At 44.5% G+C, this 21,715-nt stretch overlaps 5 protein-coding genes across 6 annotated transcripts; 4 read left to right on the plus strand and 1 right to left on the minus strand.

Annotated features, from left to right (window-relative positions):
- Positions 1-524: 524 nt before the first annotated feature.
- Positions 525-1,551, minus strand: ch25h (cholesterol 25-hydroxylase). Its single transcript, XM_018761018.1, has one exon. The coding sequence runs from the start codon at positions 1,535-1,537 to the stop codon at positions 779-781; it is 759 nt and encodes a 252-aa protein (XP_018616534.1). The 5' UTR covers positions 1,538-1,551; the 3' UTR covers positions 525-778.
- A 1,801-nt stretch (positions 1,552-3,352) lies between these two features.
- ifit9 (interferon-induced protein with tetratricopeptide repeats 9) lies at positions 3,353-5,328 on the plus strand. Its single transcript, XM_018761026.2, has 2 exons — positions 3,353-3,425; positions 3,876-5,328. Exons 1-2 carry the CDS (start codon positions 3,421-3,423, stop codon positions 5,281-5,283), a joined length of 1,413 nt encoding a protein of 470 aa, XP_018616542.2. The 5' UTR covers positions 3,353-3,420; the 3' UTR covers positions 5,284-5,328.
- A 1,651-nt stretch (positions 5,329-6,979) lies between these two features.
- On the plus strand, positions 6,980-9,266 carry LOC108939468 (interferon-induced protein with tetratricopeptide repeats 5-like). The gene is made up of 2 exons (XM_018760836.2): positions 6,980-7,023; positions 7,368-9,266. Exons 1-2 carry the CDS (start codon positions 7,019-7,021, stop codon positions 8,794-8,796), a joined length of 1,434 nt encoding a protein of 477 aa, XP_018616352.2. The 5' UTR covers positions 6,980-7,018; the 3' UTR covers positions 8,797-9,266.
- A 1,230-nt stretch (positions 9,267-10,496) lies between these two features.
- LOC108939467 (interferon-induced protein with tetratricopeptide repeats 1-like) lies at positions 10,497-13,471 on the plus strand. Of its 2 annotated transcripts, XM_018760835.2 has the most exons (3): positions 10,497-10,773; positions 10,999-12,543; positions 12,749-13,471. In XM_018760835.2, the coding sequence occupies exons 1-2, from the start codon at positions 10,769-10,771 to the stop codon at positions 12,503-12,505; spliced, it is 1,512 nt and encodes a 503-aa protein (XP_018616351.2). In that variant the 5' UTR covers positions 10,497-10,768; the 3' UTR covers positions 12,506-12,543; positions 12,749-13,471. The 2 variants fall into 2 exon arrangements, with proteins under 2 accessions (XP_018616351.2, XP_018616350.2); XM_018760834.2 differs by having other exon boundaries at positions 10,999-13,471.
- A 3,585-nt stretch (positions 13,472-17,056) lies between these two features.
- On the plus strand, positions 17,057-19,510 carry LOC108939469 (interferon-induced protein with tetratricopeptide repeats 5-like). The gene is made up of 2 exons (XM_018760837.2): positions 17,057-17,164; positions 17,523-19,510. The coding sequence occupies exons 1-2, from the start codon at positions 17,160-17,162 to the stop codon at positions 18,946-18,948; spliced, it is 1,431 nt and encodes a 476-aa protein (XP_018616353.2). The 5' UTR covers positions 17,057-17,159; the 3' UTR covers positions 18,949-19,510.
- Positions 19,511-21,715: the final 2,205 nt, after the last annotated feature.

Consider the following 21,715-nt stretch of genomic DNA (forward strand, 5'->3'; position numbering starts at 1 on the left):
GTAGTGCAAGAGGACATGGGTTTGATCCCCGCTCAGTCTGTGTAGAGTTTGCATGTTCTCCCCATGTCTGTATGGGTTTCCTCCCACAGTCCAAAGACATGCTGTTGAGGTTTCCCCCATAGAGCGTGTGAGACCCATTGTAAGTAGTGTCTCTAGCAGTGTAAATCACCGTGGTGAGTAAGGTGTGCGGGCTGATAACGCTACATAGTATCCATTGTATGCTGCTTTGGAGAAAAGCATCTGCTAAGTGAATAACTGTAAATGTATAACTGGGTAAGCAATTATAAGTTACCTTGGAGCAAAGTACCAGCTAAATGTAACGTATCCTTTCCAGGTGTTTTCCGTCATTCTCCAAATGTACTGCATCTCGTGGGAGCACAACTTCCCTTTCATGGGCAAAATTGAAATATTTTATTAAAAAAGCTTTGAAATTTGAAAATTAGATAACAGTTGTTGTCTCATTATAACAGTGTTCTTTTAATTATTTCACCGAGGATAAATTGCTTTAGAGACATTGCAGGACGTATAAGGAATAGACAAGTCAAATTCATGGTAAATAAATATAATAAATTTAATAAAGACTTCATTGCAATATGGAATTTTCAATAAGTTAGTAGTAGCAACAACAACACCACATTAATAATAAAAATAATAACAATAGTATCCTTCATGACAACAGTGTTCAGCACATTTTTCTTCTGTCTTTTAATATAAAAGAAAGGTAATCCAGTCGCTGGCGTTAGTCCATCCTGGGCGCAAATGTCCAGGGCGCACAAGTTCAGCTGGTGTGCAAGGTGCCAAAGAGTCTGTCCCAGTGCGTGAAGTAGGGCGCGTAGTTGGATTTGAACTTGAGGTGGTGGAGGTCGTGGTGCGGGGCGCCGCCGTACAGGCCGAAGGGGACGAGCCTGTGGGTGGACCAGGGGAAGTCGTAGCCCGAGTGGTCCTCCACCGAGAGCCAGATGTTGAGCACGAAGAAGAGCATCTCCGTCAGGGGGTGGCAGCCCAGCAGCATGGGGTTCACCGCAGCGAAGAAGCCCAGCGACAGCGTCTCCCAGGCGCCCGAGTACTCGGTGGTCAGGGCGAACGTGGACGTGTACTTGTGGTGCACCTTGTGGAAGGTGCGGTACAGCCAGGGCACCTTGTGATGGAGCAGGTGCCACACAAAGTACTGGAAGTCGAAGAGCAGGAGGCAGGCGACCATCTCCCCCGCCGCCCGCAGCAGCCCGGGGGCCTCGCCGGGGAAGCGGACGGGGCGCCAGTACCAGTGCATCACGGTGAGCGGGAAGATGAAGACGACGTGGTTGTAGAGCGCCTGAGCCAGGCAGTTCCACATCATGGCCCAGGACACGTGGCTGCGCTGCTGGATCCTGAAGCGGCGCACCAGGGCCACCCTGGGGGCGATGGCGTCGAGCAGCACGAAGGGCAGGCAGAAGGCGAGGTACGCCGTGAGCGAGAAGAACACGGGGAAGAAGGGCGACCTGAGCCACCCCTTGTACTCCAGAAGCAGGTCCCAGAGGCCTTGTGTGACTCCTGCCATCGCTGTGAGCTCTCCTGTAGATCTGAGTGCTCCGGAGCTCCGCTGAGCCTTTTAAATCTGCTGGTCCCACCCACACGCACGTCACGCTGGGTTTTCCACCAGGCGTCTTTGTGCTCCACTCTACTGTGGTGAGCAGCGCTTGGCGCCATGTGAGAATTTTTCCGCTGCCGGGCTTTTGGGTCTTTGAAGTCTTTCTGTTCAAAACAGCTCTTATTATTCTGGACAAAAAAAAAGACACAAAGGGAGAGAGAGAGACTGTGTCTGTATGAATGTGTGTATGTGTGGCTACATTGCGAGACACACTGGCGCCCAACGATTGCCGGATAGGCTCCGGTGCACCGCGACCCTTCCTTCCATAAGCGGCTATTGAAATCGTATAAAAAAAAAAAATTAAAAAGCAGCTTTTGCTCTAAATATTTCGCTACGCTACACTCACGATTCAAATGTGTCCTAAGTTAAAGGGCAGAAGGAAAACGAAAAGTCCCTCCGTCCCATGATAATAAGCCATTTCGTACTATCATTCTCTTACGATGAATTATTATCTATGAACACTTTTCACGTGCTGAGGCTCGTGGCGCTCGTGCTGAAAATGACGGAAGGCGTCAAACTCATAAAGAGAGACAAAAAAAAAAAATCTGCAGACAAAGTCGGCTTCAAAACTGTATGCGAGCTTAAACATGTTAAACTACTACAGCGCTCGCAAGCGCGCGGTCTCGCGTCCATTGAGTGATTTTGCGCTTGAGAAGAGCGCCGCCTCGTGGTCAAACTAAGTACCGTTCAGTTTTCGAGGCGCAATATCACTGTTATGAAAAATGGAAAACACTTACAGTAACTAGTGCTGAATTGGGCTGGAAAACATATAAATGCAGGATAATGAGCACTGCCAGGCTAGAAATAAAATGTAGAAAAAATAAAAATAAAACGTAACTTGGTGGTGCCTCCAAAACCAGCAGGTATTAAAACATCATAGAAAAACACAACAGTTCTGTCCTGTGTGGCTGTTATAGTAACCTGACTATAAAAATAACTCATTCAAAAAAATTAAAGGAAATTCATACAGTTTTTTTCATTTCCGAAATGTCTTCACCCAGTGCCGAGTCGCGGTGGTTCGGAGCCGATCCTGGAAGCACCCGACACACCACATGTACACACACCCCACAGACGTGTCTTTGAACCGTAGGAGGAAACCCTCGTGAGCTCTTGGAAAACATGTGAACTTGACACAAACACACAGTGCCTTGACTCGAACCAACATCCAAACCCATCGGGCGACGACCCGTGTCTGTGAAGCACCAGCGCTACCTGCTGTGCCGCCCCTTTAAGATGCAACTTAAAACAGCTGTGCATTTAAATCCTGCTTTTTTATTTCAATAACACAAAGTTAACAAAACAATAATCAACGTTTGGACTGGCTCATCAGTACAGATAATAAACTTATAAATGAACTTATTAATGTGCCTGCATAAATAATCTAAAGCAGAAAAATAATACTTCACAACTAAGACTGAGTAATACAATGTTAATATAGATAAAACTGATAACATAAATATTTCCCCAAGATATGTTTATTACACAGAAGACACAGTTCACGTTAATTCAACCTGCGGAAACCGACAACGGCGGTGACGGCGCACTTGTGCCACGGCGCCCCCTGCTGGCAGTGCGGGGGATTACGGTCCCCGTTAAGTTTCGGTTTCCCTTCCAGCGACTCTTCTCCGTTTCCTCAGAAACGCCGCGCCACAAACACGCCCCCTGCTGGCCGCCCCCCATTCGGCGTTAATTTTCTGCCTTAAGTTTCTGTTTCCATTTCCATTCCTTCTCTCCGACAGGTTCGCACCGGTCCGTTTCATCTGTGAACGCGAATTCGGACCCGCGCTCGCACGATGAGGTAGGGCGGTTTTTACCATCAATATTACCGAATAATATTCCTCTGTAGTGCACATAAATTCAACCTCGTGTCTTATATTGTCTGAACATAATTATTATACGGGGGGGTGGCGCAGTGGGTTGGACCGGGTCCTGCTCTCCGGTGGGTCTGGGGTTCGAGTCCCGCTTGGGCTGCCTTGTGACAGACTGGCGTCCCGTCCTGGGTGTGTCCCCTACGCCCTGTGTTGCCGGGTTAGGCTCCGGCTCCCCGCGACCCCGTATGGGACAAGCGGTTCAGACAGTGTGTGTGTGTGTGTGTGTGTGAGTTTCCCTCTATGTTTATGTAAAAATACTTCCTTTTCACTTATACAGTTAATAATTACATAAACACCGGATGCAATGCAGTTTAATGAATTTTTTTCATTTGTTTCTTTTTTGTTTGATCTGATGTCCTTTTTTGGGATTTTTTTAGTGTCGCCGACAAAGATCTGGAGGAGACGCTGCAAAAACTGGAGTGTCCCTTCACATGGGGCGTCAGGAAAAGTGACATCAAAGATATTGCCAACATACCGGCGAAGCTCCAGCAGCGGGTGGAATCGGGACCCCGCCGGTGCCATGCCACGTATCTCAACTTGTTAGCTTTTCTGAACGACCTGGATGGGAACAGTGAAAAGGCGCTCGAGTTTCTCCAGAAGGCAGAGACGGTGCTAGAGGAAGACAAAGAGGCGGACACCATGTTCCTGGTGAACTACGCTAGCTTTGCTTGGGTTCACTATCGCCTCGGTAACCTGGTCGACACGAAGGCCTACCTTGGCAAGCTAGAGGAAATCTGCAAGGGCATTAAAGGGTCCTCGCAGTATTCCTGCAGCTCGCCTGCAGTCGAAGGCGAGAAAGGATGGACCTTCTTATGGCTCGGGGCAACGTTTTACGAGAGGGCAAAGTTGAGTTTCCGGAAGGCCGTCGAGGGGGAGCCGGACAGCGTGTCCTACAACGCAGGATATGCAGTGGTCTTGTACCGGCTTGAAGGAATAGCGTGGGATACGAGCGTAGTGCCTGCCGCCAGCGAAGCGGTAGTTCAGCTTCGCAGAGCGCTACAGCTGGAAGCCGACAATGCTGAGCTCATGGTGCTCCTGGCCCTGAAACTCCAGAATAGCTGCAAAGGCGAGTCCTTGAAGCTTGTCGAAGACGCGCTGAGGTTGGCACCTGATGTACCTAAGGTAACTAGGTACGTGGCGAAGTATCTGCGGCTGGAGGGGTCAATCGACGAGTCTCTGGAGATTCTCGGCAGGGCAGTGGCTCTGTCCCCGAATTCCTCTTTCCTGCACCACCAGATCGGCCTATGCCACAAGCATCAGCTCTTGCAGATGTTCCAGGCGCAGAACGCGGCGAATCGAGTCCCTGCGGCCCAGAAGAGGGCCAAAGCTGCAGAATGCATCCGCCACTTCAGGAAAGCGGTGGAAATCAAGCCGTCCAACTTGTACGCCAGAATTGACCTGGCTGAGGCCTACGGGCAGAATAGACGGCTGGCCGAGGCCGAGGAGATCTTCCGGGAACTTCTGAAGGATGAGTCTCTCTCGGACTTGGAGAGGCAGCGCTGTCACACCTCCTACGGCACGTTCCTCTTCTACAGGAAGAAGGACGACATCGAGGCCGTGGCTCAGCTCAAAAGCGCGTACAAGCTGCTGGCACAGGGCCACAACTGGGAACAGGCTGGTAGGAAGCTCAGGAAGATAGCAGAGAAGTGGATCAGTGCCGGGCAGAGGGTTCGCGAGGCCTATGAGATTCTGGACTTCCTGAGTGCCGAGGACAGGCAGGAGAGGCTGCCGTCGGAGGACGTGAGGACATCTGGAGAGTTCCATCCTGAATCTGATCTCTTCTGAGCCGCCTTCAGCAGCTGACAGCGTGGCGGTTGGAGCTGCTGCTTTTGGACGTGAAGGTTGTTGGTTTGAGTCTCACCTCTAGCTGCAGTAGCCTTGAGCAACATACTTACCCTGAGTTGCTCCAGTAAAAATTACCCAACTGTGTAATTGGGTAAATAACTGTATATAACTTAATGTTGTAAGTTGCTTTGGAGAAAAGCTTCAGGTAAACAAATAAACATAGGTGGAGCTCAGCTGTGGGAAGAGGGGGGGTTGAGTGTGGTTTGTACAGCCACTATGGTATCATATAACAGTACAGGTTACAGGGGGATCAATAACATTGTATCAGTGTGGCTATATTAACAATTGAGGTGTTTGGTAAAATACACATAAAGTGCATGAATTAGAAGGGCTGCATTCCAAAATATGGCTAAAAACTCAGAATTAATACTGTAGTTTCCTTAGAAGGACATCATAGTCTAAAAGAACAACAATAAAACCTCAACCCTTTCAATTGTGTCAGTGTCTTTTGTTGATTATCCCCTGAATTGTATTTCTGGTGTTTGTGCAGTCCTATAAACCCCTATGAAAAAAATAATACACTCTCCTGAAAAAAACAAATATATGTCTTAAAAGACTATAACATAATTCATGGATACTGTTTTAAACGCCGCAAAGTTCAGGCACTTCTTAAATTCAGCAGGGATTACAAAGTAACGCATAACACGCTCACATAAATTGACACCCACACAAATATTCAAAACGAAAACTGATTGCATTTTATGAATCTCGATGTGTCTTTCGCCGTTAAATTACAGCGTTATTAATCTTCAGCTGCTGACCGATATTTCTGTGCTCAAACAGAAGGTGCAAGTTATGGGAAGCATGTCCAGTTTCGATTGGCTATCAATAATAATAATAATAATAATAATAATAATAATACTTCCATTCTCTTCTTTTAGGCAACCCTTTGTTCACATCTATATAAAACATTTGTGTTTTAAGAGTTCAGTCACCATCATTCCTAAGTGCCTAAGTGAAGCAATGGACTCTGCTTCTGGAAAACATCAGAAACCTTTGCCGGTCATCACCGGTACAGGTACTTCTGGAGTAGCATAAGTTCAGATGCGGACAGTTGAAAAATGACATTGAACCCAACACATAGTTAACAGTGCAGAAAGGGGTGTGGAGGGGGGGAAAGCTGGTAGTGCAGTGGTAAGAGCTGCTGCTTTGGGTCCTGAAGGTCATAGGTTTAAATCCCCACTCCAGCTGTAGTACCCTTGAGCAGGGTCCCTGTCCAAAAATTGCCCCAGCGAAACTATCCAACCATGTAAACAATTGCAAGGTGCTTGGAAGGGGAAAGTGTCAGAACATGTGCAAAGCGTGTGATGTGTCCATGTGCTTTTGAACTCAGTAAAACACTGTACATGGGAGTCAGTGAAACAGGAACAAGGGTCAGTGTGCAGCAGGGTTGGACACTCCTGACATATAGTAATAGGGAGGAAAAGATCAGTGGGGGGAGAGAAAGATTCTGCTCTTTAAAACAGAGTTGACAAACACAGCTGAAACTAACTTTCTGTTTTCAGAAAGTGAAAGTAATTCTCAGGTTCTCCAACATTCCAGTTTTCATTCCAAGTCACAGCATCACAAGTGGGAGGAGAATGTTATTCTTCCTTGTACTTAAATCACTGCTCGCTGCATTAAAATTAGAGACACATCGAAAGGAAGACGACAGCATCTACCTTTGTTCTTCGAAATGACGTAAGTGCTACCTCTTATGGCTTGATATCAGTATTTTAACATGCACATAAAGAAGAGGGCAGAACATAAATTGAATGAAACATTACATCAGAATCATTTTAACACTGAAATAAACTACAACAAATTGCCAGAAATGATAGTTGAAAGGTGCTGTTTGAGGACCTGTGTGGAGCAAGAAATCAGAGCTGCAATGTAGGAGTTATAAAGTTACTTTAGTTTAGATATAAAGTTGTTTTCAGGTCAGAAAGGACTCCAATCTACAGTATTTATGTGAGTTAGTCACACATGATGCAGTGGTAAAAAGTCAGGACCGATATGTTAATGCTGAACTCAACTTTTAACAGGTTGAATCCAGACATGTCCTTGCAAACCAAACTTCTCCAGCTTGAGTGTCACTTCACCTGGAGCCTTAAGGAATGCGATGCTGATCTTACTGATCTGCAGAATAGGCTTGAAGATGATTGTATCTTCTATGTCGGGGAGGAAACAGGTACCGGTCGTTTATTGAGCTTCTTGGCATTCACAAAGTACCGACAAAACTTGCCCGAGGAAGCACTGGAGGACTTGAAGAAGGCTGAAGATCTTGTTCAGAAAGACAATAAGAAAGACTGCGAGAAGCTGCTTGTTGTCACTTACGGAGACTTTGCCTGGTTGTACTACTACATGGGTGACTACTCAACATCCTGGATCTACATTGAGAAGCTGGAAGAGCTTAAGGAGCAATTTCCTCCATCTGTCCTTCAAGCAGTGGTCAATGCGGAGAAAGGATGGACCTTCCTCAAGTATTCTCGGAAATGCTATGAGAAAGCTAAAGAATGTTTCCGGAAGGCTCTCGAGGAGGAGCCGGATGACAGTGAGTGGAACGCTGGCTATGCTATCGCGCTCTACCGCATCGAATGGGACGTCACAAGTGCTGAAGAGTCGCAAGCTGTGAAACAACTGAGGCGTGCACTGGAGTTGAACCCAGGAGATGCTCTAATCATGGTCCTTTTGGGTCTGAGGCTTTGTGTCTTCAAGGAAATGAGGGAGGCAGAAGATCTGGTGGAAAAGGCTTTGGAGATCTCGCCTGACAACCCCTATGTGACCCGATATGTGGCAAAATTTTACCGCCAGAGTGGATCTCTGGAAAAGTCTGTGGCTCTCCTGAAGAAGGCTCTCAAACAAACGCCAAATTCAGCTTTCCTGCATCATCAAATCGCCACCAGCTACAAGATGAAAAAAATCCATTTATGTAAAATGAGAAATCATGATGCAAACAGAGCAGAAGTAGAAGAGCTGCTTAATTTGAGCATTTTTCACTTGGAACAGGCCATCAGGCTCAAGCCATCTTTCATTTATGCTCAGATGGATCTAGGGCTGCTTTATGGAGAAAAGAAAAGCATAGAAGAAGGAGAGCAGTTGCTTCAGGAAACACTGCAGCTTGCCAGAACTAAAAATGAACATCTGCAGGAGGTCCACAGATGTTACGGAGACTTCCTCCTGTACCACAAAAAATCGGAATCCTTGGCCATGAAGCATTACATGGAAGGGTCTAAGATGCAGGAGGACACAAGAGAGGGGAAGAAATGCATTTTTAAACTAGAAAACTTAGCAAGGAGGCGCATTTCCAGGAACCCCGGGGATGGCGAAGCCTTTGGGATTCTGGGATACGTTCATCAAACGAGGGACGAGAAACGTGAAGCTATAGAGTGCTATGAGAAGGCACTTTTACTTGATCTGGAGAACGAAGAGTATCTCAGTGCCCTCTGTGACCTTCGGCTTTCTCTGCGCTAAAATCCATAGCTCAGATGTATCACTTGTTTGCAGTAACATACAATTTTTAATGAGCCACTGAATTACAAAACCTTCACACTAAGACCCAAAACTTTGACTTTCTTCATGCTGAGCACCTAGTGTACAGACTTACTCTTAAAATTGTTCTATTTTTGTTACTACTTGGTTCTTAGCGCATACGTCTTGTAGTTCATCACGTCGTAAACAATTGTTATGCATCTTTTTAAACCCATTAATTTGTGTTATTCAAAATGTGAAAGTGTAAAATAACTTTGTTGAATTTTCAAATATAACATAGATCAGACTAAAGCTCTATCACCCATCTGAAGCACATGCCACACCCTTTTCTCCTCATAACCCATCAACTGGCCTGCTATTGGAGACATCACAAGGAGCGGACAGTCTTCGATTTGTATTCCCTTCCTCACTGAGAAGATGGGAACAATCTCTGACTCGGGAGTGGAACACGACACCGATTTTCTGCACAAATATGAAGACTTGACATAGATCATGAAACGTGTATGAATTACCATGTTACAAATCTCCTTACTGACTCATGTACAGAATATCCCATTATGGATAGAATGTCTCTTCAACACAGTATTCTGTTAACATAACTATCGCTCTAAAATGCATCTATATAGCAAAATGCATACATTTTTGCTTTTATTAAACCAATGTTAATGCAGTATTCATTAATATTATTCTTTTTACAAAGATAATATCATATGGAAGCATTTAATTGTTACTGGTGAGATAATGAAGGCTTCTCATAATTTTTACTTTAAACATTGTAATAATAGAGTGGATGTGACGGTGCAGTGGGTTTGGCTGGGGCCTGTTCTGGGGTGGGTCTGGGTTTGAGTCCTGCTTGGGGCGGCTGCCTAGGCTTTCTCTCTTCCTCCTGGCCGCTAAGCAGGCTGGGAGGGCTGGTTTGCGGTGCAGGTTGTTGAGGAAAAGGGGTTTTTGGGTCGGGAGCATTATTTCCCTGTGTGCCGGTGTTCCAATAAACATTTGTAGACTAATTAATGCTGTCTGTGTGTCTTTTTTCCCCCCATCTGAGTGCAGTGTGTTACTATATGAATCTACGTTAAGTTCATTTATACTATTGTAACAACCTGTGTTACTGTAAGTTTGAGCAGGAAATGGGTCTATTGTAAATCATTGCATTATGGGAAAAATGAGTAAAGTGTGCAACCACTGAGGGGACTTACGGGCAAAATAAAGGGGTGTCCGTGTTCCCCACTGGGGAGAAGGAGGGTCTGGGGACACTAAATAGGGTGGGAAGGATGGCTTGTGATACAGCCCCTTGAGGAAACAGGGTCCTCAAACTGAGAGCACTATTTCTCTGTGTGCTGGTGTTCAAGTAAATGCTCCAATGAACATTGCCTGTGTGTCCTTCTTCCCCAAACCCAGTGCTATGCACCATGCTATATTTCAAACTACAGGACTGCAACAGAAATATTAAACCCTAAAGAAAACATGACTGGTTCTCTCAACTGTTTTCTTCCTGAATGCAGAAAAAAATGACAGCGAGAACCCAAAAGGAAAGCGTTGTCTAACTTTTCCTGCACTTGGACATATAGTTTGTTAATCTGAACTCTTACATTTCCGTTTCTTGGAATCTAAACTAATGGGCTGGGTTTCCGGCTTCTTAAATTGTTACAGGCAAACATTGGTAACCAAAGTCACCAAAGCAACTTGGAACGTTAAGCTGCTTACAACTATTTACCCATTTCTACAGCAGAGCAATTATTCCTAGAGCAATTATAGGTTCAGTGTTCTGTCCAAAAAAGACTACGGCCAGAGGTGGGATTCGAACCTGGGTGTGTCAAGAGGAAAGCTTTAACCACGACGCAACACCCTGTTGCAAACTCCTTCTCATCTGAGAACATTGTTCCAGGCACCCACATCTGCGGTGTTGTGAAGTGGAGCTTCGCAGAGACCGGCTGGTGCTGTGTGACTCCTTGAAATGGCGTAAGTGAGATGGTGTGCAATTCTCACAAAACCGAACCTGTCTGAGCATTGGAGCACATAAGCAACACGAAAATGTCCATTTCAAAATATGGAAACGATAATGAATTATATGTTCTTTAATTGCAATGACTATACGTTCCTTGATGTATTTAGACGGTGTAAGCATGGTACAATACTGTAGTTTATTGTTGTTATTGCTAATGTTATTGTTATTATTTTTTACAGTTTGGATCAAGACGAAACACTGAAAGGCAGACTAAATGACCTGGAGTGCCACTTTACGTGGGATCTTAGGAAAAATTACACTGTCCTCAGTGATCTTCAAAACAGGATTGACTATGAAATGAAGAAGCTACTCTTGAAGCAAAAAGGAATCAGTAACTTCCTTACCTTTTTGGCTTTTACAAAGTATCAGGAAGGCTTGCTTGAGGAAGCGCTGGAGAACTTGCAGAAGGCTGAAGAAGACATTCGTAAACACAGTGAGGAAGACTGTGAGAAACTGCTCCTTCTCACCTATGGAGATCTTGCCTGGTTGTACTACCACATGAGCGAAAAAACAAAGTCTATGAGCTATCTAGAGAAGCTGGAAGACATTAAGAAGCAATTCTCAGGAGAATCGTCCTCTGTCCTCCAGGCAAAAGTCGATGGGGAGAAGGCATGGACCTTGCTCAAGTACTCACCTAAATATTCTGAGAGAGCTAAGGAATGTTTCCAGAAAGCTCTGGAGCAAGATCCAGATGAGAGTGACTGGAGAGCTGGCTATGCTATTGTGCTCTTTCGGACAGAATTACAGTGCAAAAGCATTGAAGACTCAGTAGCCACCAAAGAACTGAGACGTGCCTTAGAGGTGAACCCAGGAAATCCTCTCATCATGGCTCTTCTGGCCATCAAACTTGTTTCTTATGGGAAACCAACTGAAGGAAAAGAACTGGTAGAAAAGATCTCAACAGATGACCCTGAAGTGAAATCATATTTGGCAGATTTCTATCAACAGTATGGCTCTGTGGAAAAGGCTGTGGATCTCTTGAAAGAGGCAATCAAAGAAAGACCAAATAATGCTGCTCTGCATAATAAAATTTCCATGTGCTACAAGAAGCAAAGACAGTCTTTGCTCAAGACAAGAGATGCCTCAGACAGTAGTGCTCAAAGGCTTCTCGCCTGGCAAATCGATCACCTGGAGAAGGCCATCTCACTGAGACCTTCGAAAGTTAAAATCATGATGGATCTGGCCAAGGCCTATGGAGAAGCTAAAGCCTTCAGGAAAGCTGAGGAGCTCTTTGAGAAAATATTTAAGGTTGCAGAAGATCTAAAAGACAACTTGCAGGCTGTATATTTATGTTATGGGGACTTCCAGTTGTATCAGAAGAAATGTGAATCTTCGGCCATCAAACAGTACATGAAAGGATCGAAAATTCAGAACGATACACCAGAGAAGTGGAAATGTACTGAAAAACTGGAGACCATAGCAAACAGGCGAAAGAGAAGAAATCACAAAGATGGTGAAGCCTTTGGCATTTTGGGATACGTTCATCACACAAGAGGCGATGCACGCCAGGCTAAAGCATACTATGAGCAGGCTCTTAAATTCGATCGGGGCAACACAGAGTACCTCGCAGCTCTGTGGGACCTTCGGCTTTCTTTAACATCCGGCGTTCAAGACAAAGGGGAGAAGCATGAAGCCACGGAGGAGAAGAAGACAGCTCTTTCAAGCGATCGTGACAACAAGAAATAACTCTTCCCTTCGTGTCCTGTGCTCTCCAGTGGTTAAAAGTACATGAACCACCAATATAACCATTTCATTTATTCTTCTTTATGCAGTTTCAGTGTTTATAGAATAATTATGTCTTTTTTCTAACACAGTAAGCACACAAAAAGTATCCTGAGTGCAGCTGTTTGCATTACCTGTTACTTTATGTATAGCATACTATCAATGGGTTTATGGTTTCATGTAATGAAAAAAATATTATCTTTTCAGAAATATCTACTAACTGCATTCATTTACAAAGTGCTGTAAGTAGCTAATGTCCCATCCAAAGCGTAGCCTGAATAGCCTGATCTTCCAGGATGGGCTCCAGACCACCACGACCCTGACTTGGACAAGCAGTTTATGTCGGTGAGTAAAAGGAGTGCGATCGGTCATTTCTCTACATTGACAGGAATTAGGAGAAAGGGGAGAAAACCAGGGGAAAAGTTGGCAAGAAGATTCTTTTTTTAATGTGATTATCTACGCTGGAATGGTGATTTAAAGTTGTTGAAAATAAGTTCATACATCATGTGCATTGCATGACAGTCAGAAAGTCTTAAATATATCGCTAAAGTGTTTGAGCTGAAATAACTCAGAAGTGACAAACATGTTGAAAACGTATTGTGCTTATCGTTATGGTTCAGAGAAACGCTTTTTTATCTTTCACGTGTTTTTTGCCTTTTGCATTTTTTTATCTCATCCTATTTTTTTTTGTATTTGCTTTTTATTATAGGCAGAAAACCATCGCGAATAGCTAACTAGAGTGATTTTTACAGCGCTTGTGGCATTTACCTTCTTATAGAGTTTACTGTGTGTGATGTGACAGTACAGCGCCAAAAATGTACACATTCCAGTGTTTGTGCTGAGTCTTTCTACAAAGTTCACATATGTACTCCCATGTTAACCGTTTTAAACACGAACCCAACTTTTAATAAAATCACCCGTGAAAGCAGATCGCAGCAAAGTTATGGGGCAGATCTCCTTGACCCGATGCCAGTTTGGTTGCGCACAGCATGGATGTTCGTGTGTATATGCTGTTGCGTAGGAGTGTTTGTTAGGGCGAATGTGCGTATGCGTGGGTGTGGTGGAGCGCATCTTGGTGTGTGTGTGGGCACATCTACATGTGTGTCCTTTTATGGAGCGTCATGCATTCTTGGTGTGACTCCTTGAGCCTCGTTTTTGGCAAGGACTACTTGGGGCCACCGCCGAGGTCACGACAGCCAGTGCATCAACATGCGGATAACTGTTCACCAAAAGAACCAAGGGAAGACTCTTGACGCCCCGTAGGTTGACTCTCATTTCGCACAAGGGAGGGGCACTGTCGTTCCGACACACATCTGAGTGCGAAGAAAACCATCACCGGAACCACAGTCCATCTGTATGTTGCATCTGAGAACCATAAAACTTCAGAAAACATGGTGAAAAGCAGCGTACGCACAAGACAAAGCCGATGATTACTGTCGCGGAAGAGAACGATGACTTGTTGGTAACTGGCAGGAAATTTATTGGCTCATCCGCAACAGATTAGACAACGGCAAGTACTGCCAACAACAGGAAGCCAACGAGCGCTTTGGAGGAATTTCCGAACAAAGAGAGATAGATATGAGAAAAGACTGTGTGATGGCTGCATTATTTACGATCATTTACCAAACAAGGAGGGAAAAGGAGCGGTCCGGAAGGGTATAATAAAAACACGCGTATGGCTTTCCTCTACTGAAGCTACTTGTTATTGCCAAGACTTCGAGGAACCACAGAAATGTCAAGATCAGATGAAGCGGTTTTTTAATATTTCAGCCCTTTCGGAGCTGTAAGTAACAGGATTCCCCAAATACGAATCAGCTCAATAAATAAATCACATAAATAAGACAGCAGTAGCGGTATTTTATTGCTGAGTATCAACGGGAAAAAATTTTCAATATTTTCTGTACTATAAAACAATAACTATACAGTGATGTTACTGTAAAATATTCCACATTATGCTGAAAAGTTCTCTCTAGAAGTGAGAAAAGCTGACAACAAACAACCCCTGTTTGTGTGTCGCTCTTCCAAGCTTCTTGATATTTAGGCTTTTTTCATAGAAAAACCAGGCTGCTGGGAGCCTTCTGGTTTAATAAACAAACATAACAGATGCATATTTGTTCTTCAGCTTCCTGGGAGCCTTTACCAAGGTACAGGGACCTTTACCTTCTGTTGAGTGTAGTAATTCATCTAAATTGCTCCAGCAAGTCACTCAGCTATATATAAGTAAAACCAGACATAGAATGGATTGCATACATCTTTATGAATTTCCAAATTTGCTACAGTATTTTATGAAATAATCATAAAAACTCCATCACCGTGGTAAGTAATAGTCGCTGGTAATGTAACACTGCATTATTGCTGTAACTTTGTAGGAGCAGTTCCTCTAAGCAGTACATCATTTACAGTCAGTCATATATTTATTAACATTAATTTAGCTCACATCTTTGTGCCAGGAGACTTAGACTTTTAGATGATCAACTGCACATCGATTCGAGCACCGAGTGGGACTTGAACAAACAACTATCATAATTTAAAGTGAGAGTCGTAACATGTAGCTGCTGCGTTTGCTGATCTTAGCACTGCGCACACCAGGGCCGCGAGTCCGCAGGATTTTGGGAATGAGCTTCGTTATTCTCTCAGTATTTTCCCGAGCTTTCTCATTTCTTTGCGATACAAAATATTTCTGCTACGGTCTACATTTTATATTTTCATTTTGGATGTGCAATTACACACACACACACATTTTCAGAACCACTTGTCCCATACAGGGTCACGGGGAACCGGAGCCAACCCGGTAACACAGGGCGTAAGGCTGGAGGGGACACACCCAGGACAGGACACCAGTCCATCACAAGGCACCCCAAGCGGGACTTGAACCCCAGACCCACCGGAGAGCAGGACCGTGGACCAACCCACTGCTCCACCGGCTGTGCAGTTAGCTTTTTTATTATTATAATAATAACACAGGGGTTGCAGAGGCACAGCAGGCTTGGCCAGGGCCTGCTGTGTGGCGGGTCTGGGATTCGAGCCCTGCTTGGGGTGCCCTGCGGCGGACCGGCACCCTGGCCGGAGCGTGCCCCCACTCGGCCCTCCGCCAGGCTCTGGTTTGCCTTGGGACAAGCAGCCGTAGACAGTGCTTGTATTATAATATTGGAGCCACGTTACCTTAAGTTTGAGCAGGAAATGCACACGCGCATTTTCAGAACCACTTGTCCCACACGGGGTTGCAGGGAACCAGAGCCTACCCGGCAACACAGGGCGTAAGGCCGGAGGTGGAGGGGACACACCCAGGACAGGACGCCAGTCCGTCGCAAGGCACCCCAAGCGGGACTCGAACCCCAGACCCACCGGAGAGCAGGACCATGGTCCAACCCACTGCACCACCGCACCCCCTCTAATGGGAAATGCGTTTCATGTAAATAGTTGGATTATGGGTAAATTGTACAGAAAGTGTTCAACCACTGGGGGCACTTCTGGGGAAAATGATGGGATGACCGTATTTGAGAGTGGAAAAAGAGGAAAAAATGTGGGGATGCTAAGTAGACTAGGAAAGTTCATTTGAAGCAACTCTCCTTGGAGAAACAGGGTCCTCGGACCGACAGCATTATTTTACTGCGGCCGCTGTTCCAATAAACGGTCATCATGAACACAGCCCAGCGCGCTGTAATTCTATATATTAATAAAAATATTATTATATAACGTGCATTGTTCTGCCCGCAGATTTGTTTAGTTCATATGATTAATTGCCTTTGTTGAGCGGAACCTTTATTTGCGTAACTTATACGCAATTTGTGCACGTGCGCTATTTTCATGATGCGCTACTGTCAGGATACAGGCATAGTGGAAGCGTCTTGAGTTCTGTGTGCTTTTCCTACGCCCGTGGAAGCAATAACTGAGTTCGCGCTGTGTCATGCTAAGTGTGCTATCGGCAAACGATTTAACTGGTTATTATAACGATCGTTGTAATTAGACTAAGTTTCTTTTACTGTTTCTGCTTATTATAGTTTCACTCGCATTTTCACATTTGGAGACAAGAATAAAGGAGCAAGACGCTCATAAATAATCCTGGCTCGTGAGAATCGAGTTTGGCTTGCTGTTAAACTGCGTTAAGTTAACGTACTGGGTGGGTGTGCACAACAACACGCAGGGAGGGAGAACAGTACATGCATTATAAATGCACACATACAATAATGTGCTTACATATGGTCGGTTGGGCCGTAACGCGGTAACATAAACATTAACGCGTTATATGGACGGATTCACGTAATATAAGGAACGCAAAAAACAAAAAGATACAGTAATCATCACCTACAGTAATAATTAACTCATATAACGAGTGAATGTTTAATGTTACCGCGTTATGGCTGGACCCACCATATGACATGATGTAGTAAACATATTACGACGCGTTTCGCGCGCGCGCGCGCACACACACACACACACACACACACACACACAAACGCACCCGCTAAAGGAAGTTTCTCGCTTTCGCTTTCGCTTTCGGAGAACCGAAACCGACCCTTCCGCGCTCTTTAAAGGGCGCGAGCGCGACGAGGGGTGGCTCGGGGCTCCCAGCTGCAATATATCGCCGGCAACCGGAGCGTTTCTCTCTTCTTCCGAAATGAGGTGAACTGCGTCCCGCCGGGGCTTTGACTTAAAGAGTTTTATGTATTATGGCGCCACAATATTTACACATTACGTACAGTAAGTGCTGCTGAAAATGTGTGAATCTTCTAAGTTGTAGAAATGGTGGGGTGGGGTGCCTGCTGTGAGCCGGGTCTGGGGTTCGAGTCCCGCTAGGGGTTCCTTGCGATGGACTGGCATCCCGTCCTGGGTGTGTCCCCTGCACCCTGTGTTGCTGGGTTAGGCTCCAGTTCGCTGCGACCCTGCTCGGGATAAGTGGTTTCAGCCAGTGTGTGTGTGTGTGTGTGTGTGTGTGTGTGTTTATCGGTTGTTGCTGAAGCTGTCTGGGTTTTTGTTGCAGTGGGAAAGGAGACATTTCCTTAAAAACCAAGCTGCTGAGGACCGACTGCCACTTTACGTGGGGTCTGAGTAAAAATGACATCGATATCGGTGACCTCCAGCAGAGGATTGAAGATGACATAAAGTACTCTTCAGAGAAGAAAGCAGAACTCAAGTACTTGTTCAGCTTCTTGGCTTTCACAAAGTACCTCCAGGACTTGCCTGAGGAAGCACTGGAGGACTTGAAGAAGGCTGAAGAAGACGTTTATAAACACAAAAAGGAAGGCTATCAGAAGATGCTCGTTGCCACTTATGGCGACTTTGCCTGGTTGTACTACCACATGGGTGACTACTCAACATCCCAGACCTACCTTGCGAAGCTGGAAGACATTAAGAAGCAATTTCCTCCATCTGTCCTTCAAGCAGCTGTCAATGGGGAGAAAGGATGGACTTTCCTCAGGTGTTCTTGTAAAAATTATGAGAAAGCTAAAGAATGTTTCCGGAAGGCTCTCGAGGAGGAGCCGGATGACGGTGAGTGGAACGCTGGCTATGCTATCGCGCTCTACCGCACCGAATGGGACGCCACAAGTGCCGAAGAGTCGCAAGCTGTGAAACAGCTAAGGCGTGCACTGGAGTTGAACCCAGAAGATGCTCTAATCATGGTCCTTTTGGGTCTGAGGCTTTGTGTTTTCAAGAAAATGAGGGAGGCAGAAGATCTGGTGGAAAAGGCTTTGGAGATCTCGCCTGACGACCCGCATGTGACCCGATATGTGGCAAAATTTTACCGCCAGAGTGGATCTCTGGAAAAGTCTGTGGCTCTCCTGAAGAAAGCCCTAGAAAAAGCACCAAGCTCTGCATTTTTACACCATCAAATTGCCATCTGCTACAAGATCATGAAGTATAATTTGTCCACTAGTGGAGGTCAAGCAAGAAACAGCGCAGAAACAGAACTAGTTCATCTCAGTGTCTATCACTTGGAGACGGCCGTCAATCTCAGGCCATCTTTCATTTTCGCCCTGACAGGACTGGCTGCTTCCTTTGCTGAGTGTGGAGATCTCAGCAGAGCAGAAGAGATGTTTCAGAATACAGCTGAACTTGCCAGAGCTAAAAATGACAATTTGCAGACCGTCTACCGATATTACGGAGACTTCCTCCAGTACCAAAAAAAATCGGAATCCCTGGCCATAAAGCAGTACATGGAAGGGTCTAAGATGCAGGCGGACACAAGAGAGGGGAAGAAATGCATTTCTAGACTACACAACTTAGCAAGGAAACGCATTTACAGGAACCCCGAGGATGGCGAAGCCTTTGGGATTCTGGGATACGTTCATCGAACGAAGGACGAGAAACGTGAAGCTATAGAGTGCTATGAGAAGGCACTTTTACTTGATCTGGAGAACGAAGAGTATCTCAGCGCCCTCTGTGACCTTCGGCTTTCTCTGGTCTAACCTGCAGTGCGTCAGCAGGTTCTCTGGTCTTCAGAGTTTCCACCTTAAGGTGCGAATGCCACTCCTGCTATAGTGTCCTTCATTTACCCTACATTTCCCTAGCAAAACATCCTGCCGCATAAATGAGTCAACATTGTAAAGTCAACTACCTGTCAAGTCACCTTGGACAAAGACACAAGCTGAGTAATTATTTGTAATGTCAGGCGATCTTCACGTGTGTCGTTCATTTGCAAAGCATCCTGTGTATATTATATTCTCCTGATCGATTAAATGTGCAATAGAACATTTAGTACCTTGACTGATAGAATGTATCGGGGGAATGAAAATATGAATCAAAAGGAGTTATGAACAGATATTGAGGGGGACACTTTAGACTTGATTCCACACTACAATGACATTGCCTCCCATTTTATATTACGTATTATATCAACGTTACTCATTTCCAGATAGTGACTGCTGTTGTTATGAATACATTGCACCGTTTTGGAAATTGTTTTGCACAAGAGTGAAGTGTGTATTGAAAATGAAAGCAACCTTGCATATGTATTGTACAAACCACGTAATAAAGGCTCTATGACGTATAATCTTTCGATGATATATTGTCCTTGAGTTTCATAAAAGGACGGTTTATTAATGAAACTCTCAACACGGCAAACGCAAAACAGAAGGAAATAATAGCACCCCACAGTCTTTACAAACAGAGGTCAATACAGTACTGACATACTGCTCGACATCACGATGAACGTTTATTTGCCATTAAATTTACTTTCACGGATGTGAAATTTTCCCTTCCTATAGATGTCAGAAACCAAGTAGCGCATCTTGAAATAATAAAGCCTCATTCGTGCATCTGCGCAGGTTTTTCCCAGAGCGATCGGGTGTATGAGCAGAATCCGAAACAAATGTAGAGAAGCTTCAGAGCAAGTATCGCCAAAAGAGCGCATCGTCTCGGTGTCATTTTTTCCCTAAGTTCGCTTGCAGCTGGGAAAAATCTGTGAATGTTTATACAAAACATCCTTAACCTTATTTGGCACATAGTGACTCCCTGAGGAAATGGCATTCGTGACAATAGTAAGTTGTCTGGGAGTAAGAGCAAAGTTCTATGTAGACAGAAACTCAGAGTTACTTAAAATCCTTTGGGTTGCAGGGCTGAGTAACGGAACAAAGTATTATATGCCGGTGAATGGGTTTTTTGTCCCATGGGAAAAATGTCCATTTTCTAGGTATTTTTGCGCTGATTTCAAATATGTTTCCAGAATCACCCATAGTTTTTATGTGCCGGTATATTTACGTATCATACTGTATAATATATTGGTACCGGTACTATATGGGGAATTTGAAAGAAAAAGTTTGCAAAACCCAGCTGTTTTCTTTGGTTGTGAAGTACGATCGCTTATTTTTGGAAGCACAAACCTAGAGAGGCGAGTCAGGGATGAGCACGGCGAAAGAGATCACCAAGACATTTTGGAGACGGAAAAACGGTACCAAGGCAAGTCGAATCCCAGTATGTTGGCAGACTATTGCTGATGTTCCCGAGGCCAAATACAGCCGAAAAGCATCCACTCGTACGTTTTCCAAGAAAGTTTGTACGTATTTTAGGTGCGATAACAGCCTTATTTATGAATAAGTAATATACATTTTCTCAAAACTTAATTGCTTTGCAGCCTTTAAACCATACCTGATAGAAAAATTCCGAAAACAGATCTGAATTCAGCATAAAAAGTACTATCAAGTACACATGTTTTAGTGCATGGGACAAAAGAAGGTAAAATTTTGTTGACCAGTGAATTATTAGTCACACAGTGACACCTGCAGCTCGTTCTGGCCCATGAGCCATCCATAGATCACCAGCCCGCTGAGACTTCCAAAACTGAGCATCTGAACAGCTGAACATCATTAACGTGCACTATGTAGTGTCTGTTTATTACAAAAAAAAAAAAAAAAAAAACTTGCAGCTGCTCCTGTAATGTATTCTGGGGTTTATACAGTGGGATGAGACAAACTGACAACTTCAAGAGCCACGTGTCTCCATCTCTCCTTCTATTGGTGTAATGCACAAAGTGGGGTCTTTGAGATGTACATCGCTTTGGACAAAAGCATCTGCTCAACTAATGAACGTCAATGTAAATCATTACCGCGCTGAGAGCCCCGGAAATGAACAGCATTCACAGTCGAATGAGACTCCCTCCCCCGCAAAAAAAGTAAAAATCAATTCTTTTTTTTTTTTTTTAACAAAAAAAAACCCATTACACTTCATGGCGTTTCTCAAACCCCTGGCATTAAGACAGATTATAGACCACGACATCCAGTATAAATAAAAAATACAAGAATAACAGTGACTGCAAAAGTCAGGGAAACCTACAAAGAACCCGGAGAGCTGAGTCGACCGAAACGGAAGCTGAACAGCACAAGCTGCATGTTAAAGTCATCCTTAAGCTAAACCATTTTGGAGTGTAAAAGCTGGTAAGGAATAGGAAGGGGACACCCGTCGGTCCTGGAGATTGTTTGTGGGGAAATGAAATGAGGCTCCTTTATCAAAGGCCCCGAGTTTTATCAAATTAATTTATTAATTTATCAATTAATTCATTAAATTAAATTCATAGTTTCCAGTCGTACGCAAATGTTTATTTTTGCTCGGCTTTTTTCTTAACCTTGTTTACTTGTACAAATTAACAGTACATATTCATTTTAGAAAAAAATCTCCCCATCATTTGCAAAATAGGAGATTTCTTCGGTTCACAGTAACACGTATTTACAGTCTCTGCGA

Source organism: Scleropages formosus, chromosome 24 (genome assembly GCF_900964775.1).
Source record: "Scleropages formosus chromosome 24, fSclFor1.1, whole genome shotgun sequence".
Lineage (NCBI taxonomy): Eukaryota > Metazoa > Chordata > Actinopteri > Osteoglossiformes > Osteoglossidae > Scleropages > Scleropages formosus.